Source organism: Eurosta solidaginis, chromosome 5, assembly GCF_040869045.1.
Source record: "Eurosta solidaginis isolate ZX-2024a chromosome 5, ASM4086904v1, whole genome shotgun sequence".
NCBI classification, from domain to species: domain Eukaryota; kingdom Metazoa; phylum Arthropoda; class Insecta; order Diptera; family Tephritidae; genus Eurosta; species Eurosta solidaginis.
The window spans coordinates 141,990,638-142,013,203 of NC_090323.1; the positions used below are offsets into that span (position 1 = coordinate 141,990,638).

The following is a 22,566-nucleotide window of genomic DNA, read 5'->3' on the forward strand; positions in this document are numbered from 1 at the left end:
ACACATTCTAGGCGTAGCCGGGTCCACGTTTCGGCCTATATCTCCAGACCCTGTACGTCAATCGCAACCAAACCTATGTAATAACTACCGCGTGAGGAATACGCAACTTGTGTGAAAGTTTGAACAAAATCGACCGACGCATTTCTTCAAACACCGGCGACCAACTAACACACATTTTAGCCTTTCCTTTCATATATGTGACCAGGCTTCTGAAAAGGTGGCTTATGACAAAAAAAAAAAAAAATTATGCAAAAGAAAAACTACTAAGAAACTGAAGAAATGCATTGTTTATCTTTAACAGCTGTTTCTTTTTTGAGTTATAAGCCATCATAGCCTGGGTCACATATGTAGATTTTTATTTTTTCACACTTCACTATAATATTAAAACGAAATGCAGATATTCGTTGCTTTTGAAATTCGGTTTAAAAATTGCACATGGAAGAACTAAAGACTCTCCTGAATTAAAAAAAAATGTCTTAGTACCTCTAAATCGCGGGTCCCCTCAGAAACCCCGGGCCCGGGGTAATCCCATATAAACGTATACACATACAAAAAAATTTGCAATAAAATAATATTGCGATTATAAACTGAGATATAACCTATCCTATATTTCAAGTTAGATCAAACTACACACGGGGTGCAAAACAAATTCAAAATCGGTTCAATAGTTTAGGAGTCCATCGCGGACAAACAATGTGACACGTGATTTTTATATATAAAGAAGATATATAGGGGTATTCTCTCTGTCTAGAATACATAGAAAACGTATACAGTTTTTCATTTTAGTGTCAAAAGTTTTCTACACGCAACAACAAAATGCATAACATATCTCACGTTTTATTGTTAACAGAAGTAATCCAAAATTTTATTTTTTGGGAAAACGCAAACAAAGATTTATTTTTTCAAAGAGTTCCATTATTCCAAAATTAGATTCAAATGCATCCATGCCCGCTATCATTTTGGATATTCTATAAATGTCAGCATAATATCGTCAGCTGGTTATCTTCGTGGCTATAAAATCAACAAACATCAAAATTTCGAGTTGAACCAGTTTACAATAAAACGTGCGATATATAAATTTGAATAGAAAATTTATAAATGTGACAATATATTGAAACTGAATTTTCAATAAAAAAAAAAAAACTGATTTTTGTGAGTGGAAGATTTGTAAATTTTTTGAATGCATAAAATATACATTTTGGCGCATAGTCGTAGTCAAAACGAAATGGGGTTTAAACTTAGTTGCAGCTTTTTGACATAATTTTCCACGAGCTATCTGTCAAAAAAGCTGCAACTAAATTTAAAACCTATTTTATTTTGATGCAGGGCCCGTATTACGTGTTACGATCCGTGATCGAAACTCATTTTTTAAATCACAATAGCTATGGAATGGTGGATCGGATTAATGGCATATGCGAACTAGCGCCAAACTGTACTCGTTGGATCCATAACTTATTTTAAATTTAAGAAATAGTTTGACAGTTGCATAGTTATCGCTTGAGTTAAAATGGTTTTCAGTCACTGATTGTAACACGTAATACGGGCCCAGGATGGGACCGAAATGACATTACATGCAGAGTGTATTTAACAAAGTGTAATTGAATTTGACAGTTCTCTCACAAAGAACCGGACTATAATGTCAAAAAGAAAAAAAATCTTAACCCTTTCAGAAAATTTTTGAAAGACATCTTTTATTTTTAAATAGACAAGATAAGAACACGGGAAAAACAGTTCTTATTGCAGCGATAAAGACACTCCCCGAAGGTTTTAGGGAGTGTTATCGATGTTTATGGTCCTTTTTAGAACATAGATCCAGTACGTTGAGGTAACAAGCACAATTAAGGTACAGGCCCGACAATCGCGGAACGATTTAATATGACCACATTGAACCTTCTAGGCAATTCCGCCACCCACCTCTAGATCCATGAGAAACTTGGGGTCTCCAGAGCCTCGCCTGCTAAATAATTGTATATTTTCATATTTATAACAGGATTCTCCTCGAGTAGGTGAGCTTGACAATTGGGTTGCGGAAGCTGTAAGGCTATACTCTTTATTGCGCCTATCAACCCCTTGAACCCTATTACAATTCCATTTAGGTCAAAGAAGGTAGAAATATGAAAAGAAGCACGAGGTATGAAGATTGTGGTGCGTGTTACAGCAGGTAGGACAGCAAAGTATTACCTTTTTTTTCAAAACGCCAGCTTGCGAGCAAAGACGGAAGTGATTTGAAGAAAGCTATGGGATTGTATTATCAAATTCATCTCGCCTTTCCGCAAATAATTTTAAGGAAATTGATTTTATCAGCTGTCCGTCAGATCTGAGTTTAAAAACATTCTCGGTTTAATCCAGGAGCTGTTTCATTCCAATTGAGCGGAGTTCTTCGAGTTGGGCGCAATTAAGCAAAATACCATGCATGCTTCCGATTGGGGAACTCAAACAAAAAGCCCTTTCCAAACCAGTTTTCGAAATGAGAAAATATGAAACAAGAAAGTGAGGCACGAGGGAGGTTAGGTGTATAAACTTATAAATCCCTACAAAAATTAGTTCTGGAAGTGGGAAGATAGTTAATGCGGAAAAGCATAAATCTTGGGCAACTAAATACAATAAATTGCCTAAACGGTTTGTAAATCGATATGTTTTATTTTTAGTAAAATACTCTAAACGGCCACTCTCTACGGCGGCCACCGTGTTGTGATGGTAGCGTGCTCCGCCTACCACACCGTATGCCCTGGGTTCGCACCCCGGGCAAAGCAACATCAAAATTTTAGAAATAAGGTTTTTAAATTAGAACACAATTTTTCTAAGCGGGGTCGCCCTCGGCAGTGTTTGGCAAGCGCTCCGGCTGTATTTCTGCCATGAAAAACTCTCAGGGAAAACTCATCTGCCTTGCAGATGCCGTTCGGAGTCGGCATAAAACAAGTAGGTCCTGTCCGGCCAATTTGTAGGGAAAATCAAGAGGGCCACGACGCAAATTGGAAGAGAAGCTCGGCCTTAGATCTCTTCGGAGGTTATCGCGCCTTACATTTATTTATTTTTTTACTCTTTTAATATAATAAGACATATTAAAATGTAACTTGTATGTTTGGTCATAAACTATGCTCACACAAGGTAAAAATGCAACATGCACCACATAGGGTAAATTCATTTGTTTACATTTGTTTGACATAATAGTCCCTTACAGGAGAATCAATCAATCACACTTTGTTAAATTGAGTTTGATTACATGAGTGCGTGGTGCTCTCAAAGAACGAGTTGTATATTTGGTCTAGAAAATGTGCAATATTTTCTACGTTTGCTATGCCTTCTAGACTGAGATAATTGCACTTATATATCGAGCCTTTACCGCCAAATTGGTGTAAGGGACAAATAACAAATTATACAGGGGGAGGTTTTTTTTAATTATCTCTGTTAATAAGCAAAGAATTTGAACTAAATTTTTTCCACGGCCCTAGTTGTGCTCTAAGTACATAACGCAATCAATTTCAGTAGCTAAAATAAGTCGTAGTTGTGTTTTTTGTTACTTACATCAATTTCGCTGGCACACTCACCACCTGCTGCTGAAATGTTATGTTACTTACATCAAAATAATCATAAAGTTTTTTCACATATAAACTTTTATTTCATTCAAAGAATGTTACAGTATATTTTATAAAATTAAGAATAGTTCACTAAACGTAATTTAAGCATATCAGGGACCGTAAATAACAATTGCTAGCCAAAATTAAACCAAAAATCCGAAATTCACAAATTAACTTATTATTTGTTATTTAAAACCTAAAATGTATCTTCCCCGTCAGTTTCAGGTAACTCATCTGTAATTGTTGCGCTTTGTTGCATATTTAAAAACTTATTGTGAAACTGTTTTGGTATAGTGTCTTTTTCGCAAAGTTTTTTTTAAATCGTTAAACTTTTTTAAAGAAATTTCCAAGGGCTTATCATACAGAGAAAGGGGGTCCTTCGTTTCTAATGGAAATATTGCGTTTGGATTGACGCATTGAAGCTAGATTGTATTCTTTTATCTGTGAGTTATTGCAGTATCCATGCTTTAAAGTAATAAGAGAGGAATCCTTTTGGAACATAGCAGATCGAAGAGAGTTAAATTCTATTTTGGTTGAGGTAGGGAACATAGTACGCGCAAAGTTTTTCCAGTCTTTGAAATCGAAATATTCCATTATTATACACTCGTAATTTTTTGGGTTAGATCTCGCATTGGAAATAACGGTATACCATTCGCTTGGAGCCCAAATATTTCTTTGGCGCGTAAATGACTCTATCGTACTATGAATAGAGTCGACTGGTATCATGGTATGGCCGGGTAACAGAAAGGTTATTTTTAGGGTTTTTATATTTGTACAGCATTTAAAAAAAAGCGAACATAGCAAGCATGGCTCTGTTTCGATTTTGTCCTGCACAATTGTCACAGTAAAGGCTAATAAAGGTATACGTTCCTTATTTATCAAGGAGTTTTAAGTACCTAAAAATTACTGTGCATATCTCATTACATCCCCGTTTTCCGTCCTTTTCACCCCACAAAAAGCAATAACCATTTCTTGTAACACTTTCATAAATGCTTTCATTGTAGTAGGCGTATTTTCTCGAGTAAAACAAATTTACACTTATTGAATGGGGCGTATTAAGAACCTTTTGTAAATCAAAGCTCGCACATAAGAATGAAGAATTTGTTCGACCTTGCTTTTGGTCATTTAAAAATACTTGTTTTGACGTTTCTTTATCCTTAAGGTGCTTTTTAAATTCTTCAGTTTGCCTTAAAAGAATCTGAGATTCACTGTCCGAGTTCTTAAATTTTTCACATAAAGCACATTTATCTTTTTTGGGCATATGGAAGCCAATGTGAAAGTCGGTATTAAAATTTTTTCTAAACACTCTTAAAGATAACTTAGATGATTCCTTATTAATGTGACTTAAATGACTTAAATAATTCTTATAGAGAGTTGATATGTTTTGGAATTCTGATGGTAAATAAAGTTAACTGCTTTTATTACGACAGTAATGTGAAGGTACAGCAGGCAACTGGGTAATAAAAGATTTCAAAAGTGCTACTTTATTTTCATCAGACTTATTTTGTGGTTTTAATTTTTTGTTAGCTTCTTTGGGTGTTTGTAGACACTGTGCATTATTTCTAGTATAGATTAGCATGTTTTGAGATACATTGAGAGTGTGAAACAAAAACTTTTGGCATACTTTTGCTTTTATATTATTAAAACTTATTGTGTACTCAAAACTCCACTTCCTTTTAGTACTTTCGGATTTTCTTCTTTTAATACACTTACGTGTCGTACACGAAAGTATCCAGTCCCGCTGCCTTATTTTATTCCCCATACCCCAAAAGTGCTCGTTTATTGCCACACGATCTGATTCCGTAAATTTTGTCCGCACATGAGTTTCAACAATTTTTATTCAAACAGGGGTTCGGTTTAACGCCAGTGGATTTCCGACTCTTGTTTTGCGGTTTTTTCGGATAACTTTTGACTTTTTAAAGCCCCTATTACCAACACACGTTTCATCATCAATGGAAATATTGGACTCACTTTCATTATAGGGGACGAGAGCATGTATCTTTGCAAACTAAAGAAAACAACGATAAACTCATTTATTACTAAGCCCTAAAAGAAAGGTATAATTTTTCCTATTGCTTGCAGCCAAAATAATTACCTCTGGTTCAAAAGCTTCCATTATTCGCACAAAGAACTATTTATTATGTTATTTTATATATAACTTATCTCCGTGAAGCGCATTTAGTTTATTAGTATTAAATATTTTTTGCTGCAAGCAACAAAGCACACTAGATATTTTTGATGTAAGTAACAATGTGCGGTCATGGAAAAATATAAACAAAGTGTATTACGCATTTACACCAAAATTGTTTCTGCTATAACTTTATAACGGTAAAACATAGAACTATGAAATTTTCGGAGATGACAGATCAGGACAAACACTATCGACTTCGACAATAAAAAAAATCGATATTTTGTCCCTTACACCAATTCGGCGGTTAACGCTCGATATATTTATACTAAGCTCTTCGTTAAAAAAAAATTTCGCTTTGCCGGGCGGAATATAACAAAATATGGTCTATAAATTACCTGAAAAAATGTTCTCAAATTGGATAACCCTAGAACTACCACGTTGCATTTGAAAATTTTTAAAACCACATGTATTCATGGTAAAGCAGTTAGTATAAAAAAATGTATAATCTTTAACTAGTTAAGCTTTTATTATTATAAAAAACTCACAGATTTAGATTATGAAGGTAAAAATAAGAAAAATTGTATTGGGCCCGAGATTTTCCGAAGTTATCGTCTTTCGAAAAACGTAATTTTCGTACAACTAAAAAAATCTCCAGTTTTTTATATGGAACTAAGAAAATGATATTCATCCCATTAAAGATCTTTCGCCCAAACATCTCGTCATATAATGTTTTCCAATTGGACAAATATCTTAGAAGAAACTAGAGCACAATTTATATTCGAATAGTAGTATGTTGTAATATACCTCAATAAAGAGCAATTATTTTGCATAATTTTTATACCCAGCTGTACTTGTACACAGGGTATTATAACTTTGATTGGATAACGGTTGGTTGTACAGGTATAAAGGAATCGAGATAGATATAGACTTCCATATATCAAAATCATCAGTATCGAAAAAAAATTTGATTGAGCCATGTCCGTCCGTCCGTCTATCCGTTAACACGATAGCTTGAGTAAATATTGAGATATCTTCACCAAATTTGGTACACCAGGTTTTCTGGGCCCATAATAGATTGGTATTGAAAATGAGCGAAATCGGATGATAACCACGCCCTCTTTTTATATATATAAAATTTTGGAAAACACAAAAAACCTGATTATTTAGTAAATAAATGTTGATATTTGACGTGTGGACGGATATTGAGACTCTTGATAAAAATTTAAAAAATTATTTAAAATGGGTGTGGCACCGCCGACTTGTGATAAAATCAATTTAACAAATATTATTAATCATAAATCAAAAATCGTTAGACCTATTGTAACAAAATTGGGCAGAGAGGTTGCCTTTGCTATAAGGAATGCTTTGAAGAAAAATTAACGAAATCGGTTAAGGACTACGCCCACTTTTATATAAAAGATTTTTAAAAGAGTCGTAGACGAAAATAATAAGTTAAATCTTAGCGAAAAATAGTTTTTTACCAATCGTATTTTTATTGTTGTGTTATATCTTTATTTTAAAATAAACAGTAGGGAAAACCCCATATCTGAAGGAAAACCGCATTATTACCCGCTCAAGGTCATTGGTGTTAGCCTCTGTATCCTTTTTGGTTCTTTTATACGAAAATTAGTTCAGAATAGAACCATATGTATATGTATTATTGCGCAGCCTTGTAACACTATTAAGCACACAAAACAAACAACAACAGGATTTCAAGTGTACAGCTGGGTATGTAATGTTCGGTTTCACCCAAATTTAGACTTCGAATATATTGTTGACCGATTTCCAAACCCACCTTGTAGGGTCTAGCCCAGAACCAAGCCACACTTGATCTTAATAATATACCCGAAAAAGATGTTGATGAGGATCCGGTGGAAGTGGTGGAACCGAAGGATATTCCATCGCTCCCAAGAGCGAGAGTATGGGTTCCAGTGAAGCCTACGGTACCTTCTGAAATTATGGGCACCTTTCAGGATTTCAACCCCAATCTGCCCACGAAGGATTGGCGGGTAGTCACCGTCGAGAAGACAGAAACGGCGACGATGCAGGTGGTCCTGCTCTTAGATGAAGAAATCCTCGAGGCCGTGGCTAAGTGTAATTACACGGTCAACTATGGTTTCAAAACTGTAAACCTTAAAGTATATAAGGCTGATGCAGAAGCATTGGTTAACCTAGCATCTCTTGAGGAGGAGAAGTGAGCACGAGATGGAGGTTGAAAGGCGGAGGAAAGAACCGGGTATGCTTCGTCTAGCTCAGACTGTGGCTCGGTTTTCAGAAATCTACTCTGAGAGCCAGCTTCTGCGCGAAGACGACGCTGACGCTACAGAGTAAAGTGGTGAGGGTCCTCCAAATCAACCTTCACCATTGCAAAGTAGCATCAGCTGCGCTTCTGCTTCACCTGTCTTCGGGTGAGGTGGATATCGTTCTGGTTAAGGAGCCATGGATCATTGGTAATAGGATATGTGGCTTAAGTACTCCAAATTACAGGCTGTACAGCGCGTATAAGGGTAAGCCTCGTACATGTATCTTAGCTAAGGCTAATCTAAATGCTTTCTTTTTATCTCAATTTAGTGGCGGTGATATGACAGCGATTAGCGTCGAATGCCAGGAGAGGAATTACAAGGTAGCATCCTTCTATCTGGCCCACGATCAACAGGGATCACCCCCATCGGCGACATTCAAAGAGTTCGTGGGATGTGCAAACCCACGGAACGAAGTCCTATTGCTAGGAGGAAAATGCCCACCACAATCAGTGGGGCAGTTCTGACTCAAATGAGCGAGGTGAGTTACTCTATAACTACTTATTGAGCACAGATCTTAGTATATGCAATAAAAGGAATGACCCCACTTTTATTACAAGCAACCGAAGGGAGGTGCTTGACATCACTTTGGTGACTGAAACCTTCAGCGACCGTATTATTTCTTGGAGAGTTTTAAATGAACACTCCTTCTCAGACCACAGGTATATAAGCTTCTCTATTTCCGAGTTAACCGCTTGAAGCTAAGTATATACAAAATATTAGGAATGCTAACTGGGGTTACTATAGGAAAGTGATTGATAAAAGTTTAGGGGTGAGGTGGTGCACCAACCCAGAAATGCGGAAGAGCTTGATGAGCTCGTCAATACTTTTAGTCAGCGGTGTAATTCTGCTCTTGATAGGGCTTGTCCCATCAAGAGTATGAAGAAATCGCATAAGCCACCTTGGTGTTCTTCTGACCTAGATAAACTCAGGAAAACTTGCAGAGGGGCTTTTAACAAAGCTAAGCATGACGGCCACGAATCATCGTGGGCACTCTATAAGACCAACTTGAGTTCTTACAAAAAACTATCCGAGGAGCCCAGCGCTCTTCCTGGGTGGTATCTTTTCACCGGACCTGGGACTGGATATCTCCTTCCGGCTTCCTGACCATTGTAGCGTCTATCAAGCGGGAGTCTTAACAATACGCAGTGCTGTAAATTAGCTGGCACTTGTGCCTAAAGACGGGAGAAGGATGATAATTTTCTCGGACAGCCAGGCCGCGCTAAAGTCCTTGAACTCATGTGTCGACAACACAGAGTCGATCACTGAATGCCGCAGATCTCTTAATGAGATGGCCCAGTAATTCAGGATTAGCCTTGTATGGATACCTGGCCACAGGGGTATTGAAGGCAACTGTGTACCTGACGAGCTGGCCCGGAAAGGTATGACCGCCCACATCCTTCCTGAAAATGACTCGGTAGGTATACTAATGGCCTCTTTTAAGTTCCGTGTGAACACGAACACTATAGGTAGGGCAAACATGCTCTGGTCAGCGCTTCCTACATGCGAGACACCAAAGTTGGTGTGGCCGTCCTATGATAAAGGTCGCACTAACACTCTCTTGACCCTGAATAAATCAGGAATTTCGACCCTGATAAGGGTTCTTACCGGTCACTGCTTGATACGTACTCACGCCGCTAGGATGGGCGTCGTATCGCACGATTATTGCCGCAGCTGCAGATGTATTGAGGAGGAAAGCGTGCAGCAACTGCTGTGCCACTGTCCGGCACTGAGCGAAAAAAGGCTGGCCGCTTTCGGTCAACCATTTTTAACTGATCTCGCGGAGGTCTCCAGGCTGGACATTAGGGCGTTAGTTAAATTTTGATTCCACAAAGTGGTTTGAACCGCAGTAGCTGTTAGAGCAAGGGTTGATTAAACCGTTTCTAGGGCACCACAAGGCGCCCATTGGTGGCCTAAGTGTTGGGCTGGGAAGCAGCCTTCTTGGCCCGGTCCTTTTAACCTAACCTAATAAAATTACGTTTTCTTGTTTTTTGAAAGTCGATAACTTCTCGATATCTTAGACCCAATACACTTTTACTGATTTTTACTTAAATAGTCTAGTTCTAAGAGTTTTTTCACGTAATTAGTGACTAACAAATAAAGGATTATTAATTATATTATATAAACTGCTGCATCCTGAATGAATTTCGTTTTAAAAAATTTCAAATGCAATGGCAGTTCTAAGTATTGTGGATAAGACAAGTGTGATATCTTCAGCATAGAAGTCTAAGACTGGATCATGGTTCAACTATATACAGGTTGGCTCATCTGTAAAGCAACAAAATATGTATGTTCAAATTGTCAAAATCTGTGTATTGGTGTTGGTGCGAATGGTATGGAATGGAAACATAAAACTTAGCAGTTTTTGTATGTGTAAGTAAAATGTTGCCAATGTGTTGGTTTCATTTTGAGTTTGCCATCTCCTTTTGACAATCCCTTCGACCATGCAATGACATAAATAAAATCAGCTGATGAGATGAGCCAACCTGTACATAATTGAACCATGGCCTGGATTTTCCAGTGCGAGTTTAATGCCCCTATTACGGTATACAACTCAACTTAGTTGGGTTGTAATTAAAACAACTCAACCTTCAGATAACTCAACTCCTGTTTGGTATTACGAATTACAACTTATTTCAGTTGAAGTTGAATTGGTGCTGCCAACCTAAGAAAGTGATGATTTGACAGATAAATGAACAGCTGATTAATTTGTGGCGAAAATTTAATCATTTGCAAAAGTAATTTTGTTATTACGAGATATTATATGATATGAAAGCTATTTTATAATGGCGAAAATGTTGGTGATTAACATGTCGCGAATGCGGAAAACATTCGCGTGATCATTCCAATCCCTTGGAACTACCAAGCACCAAGTAAGAAAATGTTTAAGTGACAAATGATGAGCTTCAAATGAAGTTATTTTGTAGATTTGAAAGGAAGCATTTTACTCATTACTAAACAAAATTAAGGACCAATTCCGCAAACGCTTTCGAGGGAAAGCTGAACCCCTATTTTAAAATTATGCGCTACATTCAGATTCCTTGCTGATGGCAGCTATCAAAAATGCTGTGGAAATGATTTTTGTGTTGGAAAGGTTTTAGATATTATTGAGAAGCATATTTCAGCGAAGTGGATTAAAAACCAAACAGCAAAAATTGCATTTTACTCTAAAACAGGATGCCCAGGAGTAGTGATTAGTAACAATGGGACTCACGTTCGCATAATTTCACCTATTTTGGCTGCATCCGTACTGCGGCCAGCCTCGTCCAACTTCGGAATATCGCTACATAAAGTCAAAAAGTTATTCAATGTAATCCCTCGTTTAAACGTTGTTTTTTCTATAAATGTGCACAAAATTGTTGATTATTGTTTGATTAAAAAATGTTTAACTACCGGCTTTAATTTTTTTTTTTTTTTGTAACGTTTTATGAGCCCTTGCACCACCTAACTCTCACCAAAGGTGGATCAAAAGACGCGTTTCGATCTCCGTTTTGGTAAAAGTCTAGTTGAGGGGTTGACTGCTAATACGCTACCAAAAATATCGAGAGAGGTGTCCAACGACGCGTCCTGACGTCAGTATTAATAATCGGAAAATAAAAATTGTAACTCGTTCAAAAGATATTAACAAAAAACCGAAAAATTACCCACGGGTCCCTCCGAAACGGGAGGTGGTATCCATAGTATTTTTGCGCAGAACACCTTTCTGCGTTGGCGGCCTTCGCCGCTTATACACAATTACCCTGGGTGGGTCCAACACCGGTTTGGAGACCAAAACTATATCCGCTCAAAACACATATGTTCACAATTTTTTTGTGGGTACGACATTACAACAACCACATGAAAATCGTCAATTTCAGCTGCAAATATCTCTGGACAAAGATAAAATTTTTCTTTTCCGCCTTCGGATTATTCTTCTCGAGGTCAATACGCGCCTTTTGACACCTCTCTCGATATTTTTGGTATCGTATTAGCAGTCGACCCCTCAACTAGACTTTTACCTCCGTTTTTAGGATTCGAAAGCGGAAATTAAAAATTTTATTTGTCGCAAAATATTTACAAAAACCCACAAAATGGCCTGAGAGGGTCCGAAATAAGAGGCCCGATCCACGTTTTTTTGCACAAAAGATCTTTCTGTGCTGGCGGCCTTTGGCCGCGATTTATAAAAATAACCCTAGGTAGGTCCAAAGCCTTTCTGCATTAGTGTGTACAAAAAATCTGGCACAATACAACCACATGAAAATTTGAACCGAAATGATATGATAGAAATTAAATTTTTAATTTTTTTTTCGGATTCTTAAATCGGAGGTCGAAACGCGTCTTTTGATAAAAACTTTGAAAATTTTTGTTAAAAATTTGGTGGTGAACCGTCTTCTAAAACGTTACATTTTTTCAAACCAACTGCAAAATTGTATGAGACAACTGCTAGTAATCAGTTGTAAGATTTTGACGTCTTTGACAACTACACTAACACAACGTTGTAAACGGTAATGCCACAAAAAGTTGTTAGACGAGACAACTCAACTGACATTTTTTTGACAGGTTGAGTTGTAATCTGTAATACCAAATTGCGAAATTTCAACCCAACCAAAGTTGAGTTGTAAACGGTAATAGGGGCATAAATTCCAGTAAAGTTGACTAACCTTGCCACTTTGTTCGATAATATCAAATTTTGCTGCTCATCTCAGCTTAAGCGGCCGCAATCTTAGGCATGATGAGTAGATTGCACGTATTTTTAAGGAGAACGGCATAACGAGCGACACTGACACCATCTGACATGAAAAAGTAGCCAACTTCCAACTTTTGTTGCAAGCAAAGCATAAGAAGAAAACGTCGACAAGTCAAAACATTTTTCCCACTCGTTGGTACTTTTCTAACTAATGCGGCAGTTACTCACGAACGTACGTACCAAAAACGTGTCAGCTGACACGACCTATCTTATGAGTGTGCAATGTAAACGAAAACTCACCGACGTGCAACGCCCGTACGTACGTAGCCCGGAACGTAGAAATCAAAACAATTTTGATTTTTTCCGTAAGAACGTGTCAGCTGATCGCTCTCTCACTAGTCAGAGTTGCCTAGTAAACTTTTGTGCGATAATTTTTGACCGTGAGCAGTTTTATGCAAAAACACCTAATTAAAGTTTGAAAAATTGTAAAAATAATTCGAGATAATTATGTAAAAGTGCAGATTATAAATATGTAATCTATTTATATTTATTTAATATTAATTCCAGCCTTCTACAACATCAAAAATTAAATTGGAAAATTTTGATGTTTCCATAAGCATGCATGCAAAATGGTCAATGGCAACAGTGCTTATCTGTAAACAATACACACACAAATATGTTATGTACATGTACACAGACGCACACATTGATTCCTACGGGCTTGAGGGTTCGGTCAAACGTGTTTCGTACGACAAACGTCCGTACGTACGGCACACGTCGGTGGGTAATTGCCGCTTAATGCCAGCGCGCCTTATTTCATATATAAAAAGGAAAAAATATTAACCCGCAAAAGGAAACACAGACAGCAGGCTGATACTGATAAAAATCAATGCTGTAGAAAAAAACAAAAAGCAACACTTTAAGTTATGAGAGCGAGTATTATGAAATGCGACTTTTTGTAATATTGACTTCATCTGTCTGATAAACTATTTCGTTCATATTGTTGATATTTCCATTATATATGTTTGTTTAATTTGTTCCAAAGAAAATTCAAACAGGTCTTTGTTAAAAGTTTAACTTAAAACAAACTATTTGTATTCATGTCATATCCAATAATGATTTTCGCCTGCGCAGCGCTACTGAAGACTTTCGAGAAAGAATTCGCCTTCCCTATGACAGTTGCAAGGCAAATCTATACCAGGTGACGGCAAAGCGAATTCAACCCACTTTGCCGTGCAGATGAATGTCAAGTCAATTAATTGACATCTTGTTGTACCAAGTCCTTGTATGGAAAATAATCAAGAAGAAGCAATCAGTTGTTGGGATAACAACACCTGGTACCGAATTCGCCTTGGACAGTTGTTACAATTTTATTCAAGTTCATACACATGCAAGGCGAATTCAGTAGAGGTGGTGTTATCCCAACAGCTGATTTTTTTCTTCTTGATAATTTTTGCATATGCAACCTTGTACAACAATGTCAGTTAACCGAAATCAATGAAAATTTTCTTTTGACTTGACATTCTTCTGCACGGCGAATTGGTTGAATTCGCTTTGCCACCACCTGGTATGGAATCGCCTTGTACACATGTGTGAGGTACCTGGGTGCCATGGGTGTCTAATAATGTAAGATTGTTTTTCGAAAACACAAAGGTTAAGTCAATTTATGCATATTTTTGTAAAATTTACCTTCAACATTTTCTCCTTCGGCATCGATATCGGACTTTTGGAAATTCTCTTGAATATCATTTTTTTGCTCTTCATTTATATCGCTCTTCAAAGGTACAGAAAATCGGTTAGGTTTAATTTGAAATGAATCCTACAAACATTATGCATACACATACGGCATTAAAATCAAAGCTGCAATATTTTAGTCATCATTTGGCAGAGCTTGGGCGCATTATAGCCGGCATTCAAAAGCTGTTACGACAGCTTCTTCGAGGTGTACATTATACCATATGCAACTAGCTCGCCGTAAATCCTCTAATAAGAATTTTTGGAAGTCAGTTTAAAAAATAAAATAATAAAAAAAGTATTTTAAGTTAAACGGTTTTATTGAAAACAATACTTACATGAAGTAGGTTAGGTTGAACTGGCGGGTCCATGAGGACCTCACATAGGCTGATTGAGTCCGTAGTGTTACCAGAAGTTTGTTTTAACAACCAAACTGAAAAACCCTATCAAAAGCCAGGACCTATGTTATAAAATAACTCCGTCCTCTTGGCTTCCTAGGACTTAAGCCACTTGCTGCTTCTAGATCTGACAGCTGTATCACTCCTAATAGCTGGAGCCTTAGCCTGGCAAGTGCAGGGCACGAGCACAGAACGTGCTCGATCGTTTCTTCCTCCACCCCGCACTTCCTACATCTGCTATCACTGACCAAGCATAATTTAAAGGCATGTGACGCCAGAAGGCAGTGTCCAGTCTTGTCTTCTTAGAAGACTCAGCTCATTCCTCCACCATGGCGGCTTTGCTTTTCCTCTGAATCTTCTTAGAGGGCAAGCTTTGTTATACGCAGTCATAAACGTCCTTGTTAGGAATTCATTCGACTCCTCCACATTGGCAACCTCTTTGGGTTGTCCCAGTTATGTTTCTACATGTTTCTGGAATTTAGTCCAGTTCGCTGACCTAGGGTTTCTAAAGGTTCCTCCCTTCTCTACCCTCTTTAGGGGATGCTGAAGCTGATATACGCATGGTTGGAGAAGGATGGTCTATCAAGAGCAATCCAATCATACCTTGATATATCACGCTCGGAGCTCGATGTAATATCCAGAACATTGCTGGATGTTGGACCAATGTATGTAGGGACATTTCCCCTGTTGGCTATCTGCAAATTGGTTTGCAGGATGTAACAAAATAGAGATTCGCCTCTCTCGTTCGTATCTGCTCCTCCCCACGCATTGTGGTGCGCATTTGCATCTGCGCCTATGACCAACCGCCCTTTGCACCCTTCCTCCTGTACTAGCCTTTTGCACCCCATCGGTGGAACCTCCGCAGCATGGGCCATGTAGCACGACGCCAGGATAAATGCCTGCTTATTCTTTTGCTCAACGGCCACCGCTACGAGGTCCTCAGTGGTGAAATTAGGCAGCATATATGAATGCAGCTTTTTCCTTACCATTACTACAGCTCGCGCCCGTCCTTCCGTTTGCGCGTAGTAAACGCCAAACCCGCTCGCGCTAAGTCCAGAAACCTTTTCTCCCGAAGAGAGCCACGGCTCCTGGATCAGCGCCACATCAAACGAACCCTCCTCAAGGGTTAGGACGAGTTCGCTCGACGCCACTTTACTACGATGGAGGTTTATCTGTAGGACTCGCAGCACCATTGGGCTGTTTGTCCCCCTCCAGCACCTTAGTCTTGACGTCGTCGTCCTCCCCTTGCCCATTTGGTTTAGAGTGTTCGAGGCCCCCTTCAGCCTCTCTTGACTGTTGTGCCGGGTGTTCCTCTGTGCGAGTCACAGCACCATTTGACTGTCGGTCCTCTTCTAACACCTTCGTGGTGACGTTGGGACCTCCACCTGTCTTTTTTGTCTTAGGCTTTTGAGGTCCTTTTCGACTTCGCCCACCTCTAGCGTGTTAGGGTTTTTATCCTCGGGACTTCTTTTCCTGAGTCGCATGTAAATTTTGCCAGTGCCAAAGGACATTTTGCCAAGCTGCGTGTACAAAATATCCTCCGCCTACTTGTTTATTTGGAAGATGTAGAACTGACCATCCTCGGTAGGTCGAGATACAGTAAGTACCTTCCAATCCTGTGCCGGCATGTTCGGATTCTGATTCTGCAGAAGTCGCAGTGTATCCTCCGACTTCATCACGCATGGTATCCATACCTTAACTTGTGGTACCGTGGGAATTTGCGCTTTATCCACCACCTTAAACCGCACGTTCGTGCCTTGCCTTTGGAGGTTTGGAACCACTTCCTCCAGCCACCGCAAGCTCGCGATGTTTTCGGACGCTATCATCTTCACACCATTATACCATCCCATTGGTTGTTCCCGCATCATCATAAGCATTAAACATGAAGTAATATTAATACTAAAAGCTAGAAAATATTTAGGTAGGTCCTAGGTACTAGTCATCACACTCTTCATCAATCTAGGGCGTTGATTAGACAATTATATAAAAGCGTTGGACGCGTCAAATTTCTATTGATAGTCCTAAGTAAGACCAACTGAACCAACTGAAATCCGGTTATGCTACGCCTCACATTTTTAGAAATTTCACGCGCCCAACGCTTTTATTTAATTGTCTGATCAACGCCCTAGATTTATGACTAATACCTAATACCTACCTAATTATTTTCTATCTTTTTAGTATTATTATTACTTCATGTACATAAGTATTGTTTTCAAAAAAACCGTTTAACTAAAAAAATTTTTTTTTATTATTTTATTTTCAAGTTTTCAGTCTTTATTTAATTATCTATTATTTCTGTTTAGTTCATTTAGTGCCTCATTATTACTAGGACTCTTTCCTGACAATTTGTTACAATCTAAGTCCTCAATACATAATCTTTCCAAAGACTTTACTCGACTCGGCGCCACGTATGCTTGTCCCTCCTCGAACTCCAAAGTATTTTGATGCCACTTTTACCGGACTGTATGTAATATTTGTTCCAAATATGAGCCAAATTGGACCACAAATACGATTTTTTTGAATATCTCGAGCCTTGCACCACCTAGCGGCGATTTTTTTTTTCATAGGCCGCTTTCTATTCATGTATGTATTATGTGTTGCAAATATGAGCCAAATCGAACCACAAATACGATTTTTTGAAATAGTTCGATCCATGCGCTACCTATCGGAGTTTTTATACTCAGCTGAGCAGAGTCCGTCCGTCTGCCCGTAAACACGATAACTTGAGTTAATTTTGAGGTATCTTAAGGGAATTTGGTATGTAAGTTCCTGGGCACTCATCCCAGGTCGCTATTTAAAATGAACGAAATAGAAATATAACCACGCCCACTTTTTCGCTATCGAAAATTTCGAAAAACTTAAAGTGCGATAATTCATTACCAAAGACGGAAAAAGCAATGAAACTTAGTAGGTGGATTGACCTTATGTAAATTAGTAAAATTTTGGACAATGGGCGTGGCACCGCCCACTTTTAAAAGAAGGTAATTTAAAATTTTTGTAAGCTGTAATCAGCTGAGTATGTAATGTTCGGTTACACCCGAACTTAGCCTTCCTTACTTGTTTTTCTTATTATTGCATTGCCATCGGGTTCCGAACTATATTCCAAGTTTCAAGCTTGTAGCTTATTGGAAAGTTACTTAAATTTTAATTACAAAATTCGTGTCGGCCGACTGGCCGGCCGATACGCAGAGTCAACCTAAATAAAACCGTTTAACAAAAATATATGTTAAATTACCCTAATGACCAACTTTTTTATTTTTTTCTTCAAATAAGTACTTAAGTTCAATGAATCAAAAAATACTGTAAAAGCGCAAAAATTACTTTTCAAAATGGTCGAGCAGTATTCTAATGGCTAAAGCAGATACAATATGTCACAATCGCGACACACGCCATTTTCCGCTGACAGACGTGGCATAAAGTGAGACACATACAGAATGACACAAATACTTTTATCTAGCAATAAAACTGTAGACTTCATTATCAAAATAATTATAGTTGGTCAACAAAAAAAACGGCTTGATTTTAACATACATTTTTCATTAACGAGTACTATAAACGCAAAAAATAAACTGCAACATTTGTAACGAATTTAGTAAAATTCCCCTTATTCCAAACCTTCTGCTAACGTTCGAATCGCTAAACTGTTGAATAAATAACTCCAATATTCAATAATGCAAAATGGTATTTATTAGACTACTTTGAGTGTACTTCCCAATAACACTTAACTTCACAACCAGCAGCGTGCTTAAATCAAAACTGATTACTAACTACTCAGCTTTCGCTACTTTTATACTCTCTGTTGCCTCGTCCCCCCATTTCTACTAAGGCCTAGTAACTTCGCGAACTCCATTCCTGGTTACCAGCCATATATGTACATGTATATTTGAGGGGATGTGTGGAATAATGGTATAAGTCGAGTTACACCGTTTTTCCATAAATCAACTAAATAAAAAGAGCACGATTACATACACATACCATACATGATAAAAGTAGTAAAAAAAAATTGCTAAAAATAACAAACGGAAATAACAAATAGTTATAAGCACATCTAAATAATAGAATATAATGTATTTAATAATGGTTATTATTGTATTTACTATTTTGTTTAATAAAGTATCTCAATCAAAATATTTGATATTTGATCTATGGAATAGCGGTATAACTCAAAAAAAAAAAAGAAATCATCCATTTTCTAATAAAATTATGTATATATAAAATTTGCTACTTTTTCATATCAAAGAATCATACTATCTAAAATCCTACCAAGTAGGATTATTATAAATTTATTTTTACCTGCATTGTTAAGTTTTTTTCACTTTTCTCAAAAGGTTGATTCTTGAGTTATACCGTTATTCCACACATCCCCTCATTTGTAGTTTATAGTCTCTCGCATAGCCATATGCGTGTGTATATGTGAGTACTACTTCGGCTGATGGTGAGTTTCTCTCTGCTGCCTTGTATGTACATGTGTAAATGATGATTAATATATCTTGCTTTAATGTTGTTGTGCCTTTATTTAATAACCTTAGGGATGTATCAATTAGTGATGCTAATATTCGTCACAATATGATACGTAGCCTATCTGGCGTTGCACCATTAAAATAAACACAGCCAACTCTGCTGTCAGTTTCTTCCTTGTACGCCAATTAAGTGACGTCTTGTATCTGTTTAAGCCAATATTTCTCAGTTCATACACAGATACAAATTGCCGGAAACAAATTTCTTTACATCCCATTGGTGGGCGAGAACGCTACGAGAAAGGGAGAAGGCTACGGACAATCCCGTTCACATTACCCAACGATTTTTGAAGAATAAAGATGTGGCATGCGCGAAAAATAGTGTGTAGCAACCTTCACAAAACTCTAGTAGGTCACATTCACCTCTCAGCACAGCAGAATATGTTAAACTACCACTGTCTGTATTTATTATTTAACAATTACTTGTACATTTTTTATTCAGCTAATCTGTTCAGAATTTGCTCTCTAAAACTCCAATCGGTATATTTTGTAAGCTTAAATTATGTTAAAAATTGTGTTTAACTTTGTGGTGTGGTGGAAGTGACCTACTAGAATTTTGTGAAGCTCCGCTGTTTTCCACTGAAGTTCGCGCATGCAACATCTTTATTCTTCAAAAATCTTTGCACTACTTTGCTGCGTCGCGATCTCGGCATGCAATCAGCAAAAAATCAATCTGTTCCCGATATCGATTTCTATGCATGGGCACAGTAATATGGCTTTGCGCTTGCACGCCATGCAAACCATTGCTGGTGGAGAAAATGGAATGAAAGAGTGTTCAATGTTGTTTGATCTCGAGTGTCTCATGAAGTAGCTCCCACCACTGAAAAGGTTTATATAAATCCGCATGCAATAAAAAACGCAAAGATTTACTACAAATAAGATCCACAGTTATTTTAACGAACCGAAAAGGATACAACTTTGTGAAGTATCTGCGTTGTCGTCCGCAAAAAGCAGCTAATGGAACATGTTGCGTTAACGTATTGTAAAGAATTTTGGGGAATTCCGCTTATTACAAACCTTCTGCTAACGTTCAAATCGCTAAACTGTTGAATAAATAACTCCAATATTCAATAATGCAAAATGGTTTTTAATAGACTACTTCGAGAGTACTTCATACTAACACTACTTCACAACCAATAGCGTGCTTAAATGGAAACTGATTACTGACTACTCAGCTTGCGCTGCTTTTATACTCTCGGTTTCCTCGTTCACCCATTTCTCCTAAGGTCAAGTAATTTCGCGAACTTCATGCTTGGTTACCACCATATACATGTATATTTGTAGTTTGTAGCCATATGTGTGTGTATCCCTGCAAAAATCATTGGATCACGTGATCCACTTGTGTCATACTGGAGTACTTACCATTATACTCCTCTGTAATGCAGCAATGGACCAACTCGTATTTCTACACCACGAACATATTGTAAGCCGATCATTGATCGTTCTTAATGATTGTATTCACTACACGATGTTTATTGGACTGTGGGTACTCCATGGATTACTCTGATGTAATGCTGAGCTGGAGTATGTGGTCCAGTCCTAGGACATCGCAATGTTAATTGGACCATATTTTTTGTATGAATTGTGGTTAATTTTGGAGCAATCGCTTGGTCCATAGCGAGTACTCCATACATGCATGCATGGAGTACTCGCGATTTTTGCAGGGTATATGTGAGTACTACTTCCGCTGATGATTACATGTGTTTGAGAGTATCTCTGCGTTGCCTTGTATGTATGTGTGTAAATGATGATTGATTTGGTTACGTACATACGAGTGGCTGCTTAGTCTCAGCTTAGTGATGCTAGTATCAGCTTAGTGATGCTAATATTCGTCACACTACCCTCCACCTAAGTCTGATCGTCCCTATCAGACAAATCTCTCGCTCCAACTGCTGCTAGCCTCTCCAAATGAACCACCCTTCTATTTCGTGGTTTCCCAATTGGTTGTATGCGGTAGATGGTATCACTGATCCTCTTCACAACTTTGTACGGGCCTTCACAGCTGCACCAAAATTTGGATGGAACACCTTATCGCCGCTAAGGGTAGCATAACAGTACCAAATCTCCCTCCAGGAAACCTTCGGGATTATTGTTCTTGTGTTACCTGTGTTTCATCGTACTACCCATTATCCTGGACTGTTCCCTCATACTCTGTTGTTTGGCCAATGAACTACTTCGCTTGATCTTGACGGACTGACTTTGCATCATCAGTATTGTCTTGACGGTTCACAACAAGAGTGCGCCCTGGCTTGAAACCACCCCTGCATTCTTTCTGGGAAATTCTTTCCTTAGTTTTAGTGCGTCCATTTGGGTTTGTCAATGCCAGTGTTTCTCTCGCAGGTACCTTTGATTTTGATTTGTTTGGCCCCTTCGTTCCATCAACCTTTTTCCGATCTACTGCTTTGACTTTGGTGTTCTTTGTCGAATCTCCTCCACCAGAAAGCGCTTACTGCTAAACCCTTTCTCCAAACTGAAGTTAAGTGGCACATCCTTGTTCATATAGCACATAATCCTTCTTTGCATGTCGATCCTGATGCCATGGTTAACTAAGAAGTCCACTCACAATATGACTTCATCAACGATCTCCGCCAAAACGAATTTGTGTAGAACCATGACTTTTCCAATTAAGACTTCACATATCACTTCTGCCTGGACTCGCCAGTTACCGTACGCAACCTTGCTCCAGGTAATGGCTTTACTCTCCTGTTCACCAAATCAGATCGGATTAAGGAATGAGATGCGTCCGTATCTACAGTCAGTACACGTTCTTTGCCGTCCACATTTTCTCTGACGGTAAGACTGCTCGATTTTCTTCCGAGAGATAACGAGACATTCCACAGCTGGAGTTAGCTCTCGATCTTTAGCTATGTTCTTAAGACCGCCCATGGTGTTGAAACCACTAGGATGAAGATCGCAATGACGTGCAATCTGACCTGGCTTCCCGCATTTGAAGCATTTGATTACTTTTTCACTCCGCTTTTGCGATCCTTTCAGCGCCTCCAATATTGTGTTCACACAGTATGTCCTTTCTACCTCCACACGGCGTGCTTTGTACGCTGGTTTACTCAATAGTGAGGCAGTTTGCTGAGTCAGTGCATGGGATACTGTTTCAGCAAATGTTAGCTTTGGGTTTGTGTATGTAGCTCGCTTCATTTCCACATCCCGTATGCCGTTTATAAAGCTCTGGATTTTTACCCTCTCGGAGTATTCCACGAGTGCGTCCGCATTTGCTAGACGAGCCA

At 38.3% G+C, this 22,566-nt stretch overlaps 1 protein-coding gene across 6 annotated transcripts in view; it reads right to left on the reverse strand.

Moving 5' to 3' along the window:
• The window catches only part of Sh3beta (SH3 domain binding glutamate rich protein Sh3beta), a 168,018-nt gene that overhangs the window by 63,799 nt on the left and 81,653 nt on the right, over positions 1-22,566 (reverse strand). For 4 of the 6 annotated variants that reach the window (XR_010953669.1, XM_067788916.1, XM_067788913.1 and 1 more), the window contains exon 3: positions 14,365-14,449. The exons of the other annotated variants lie outside the window; for them this stretch is intronic. Coding sequence is in view for 3 of the 4 variants with exons in the window: in XM_067788916.1 (XP_067645017.1) it covers positions 14,365-14,449 (85 nt within the window). In the remaining variant the exon portion in view is untranslated. The remainder of the gene's footprint in view (positions 1-14,364; positions 14,450-22,566) is intronic. 6 annotated transcript variants of the gene reach the window in all.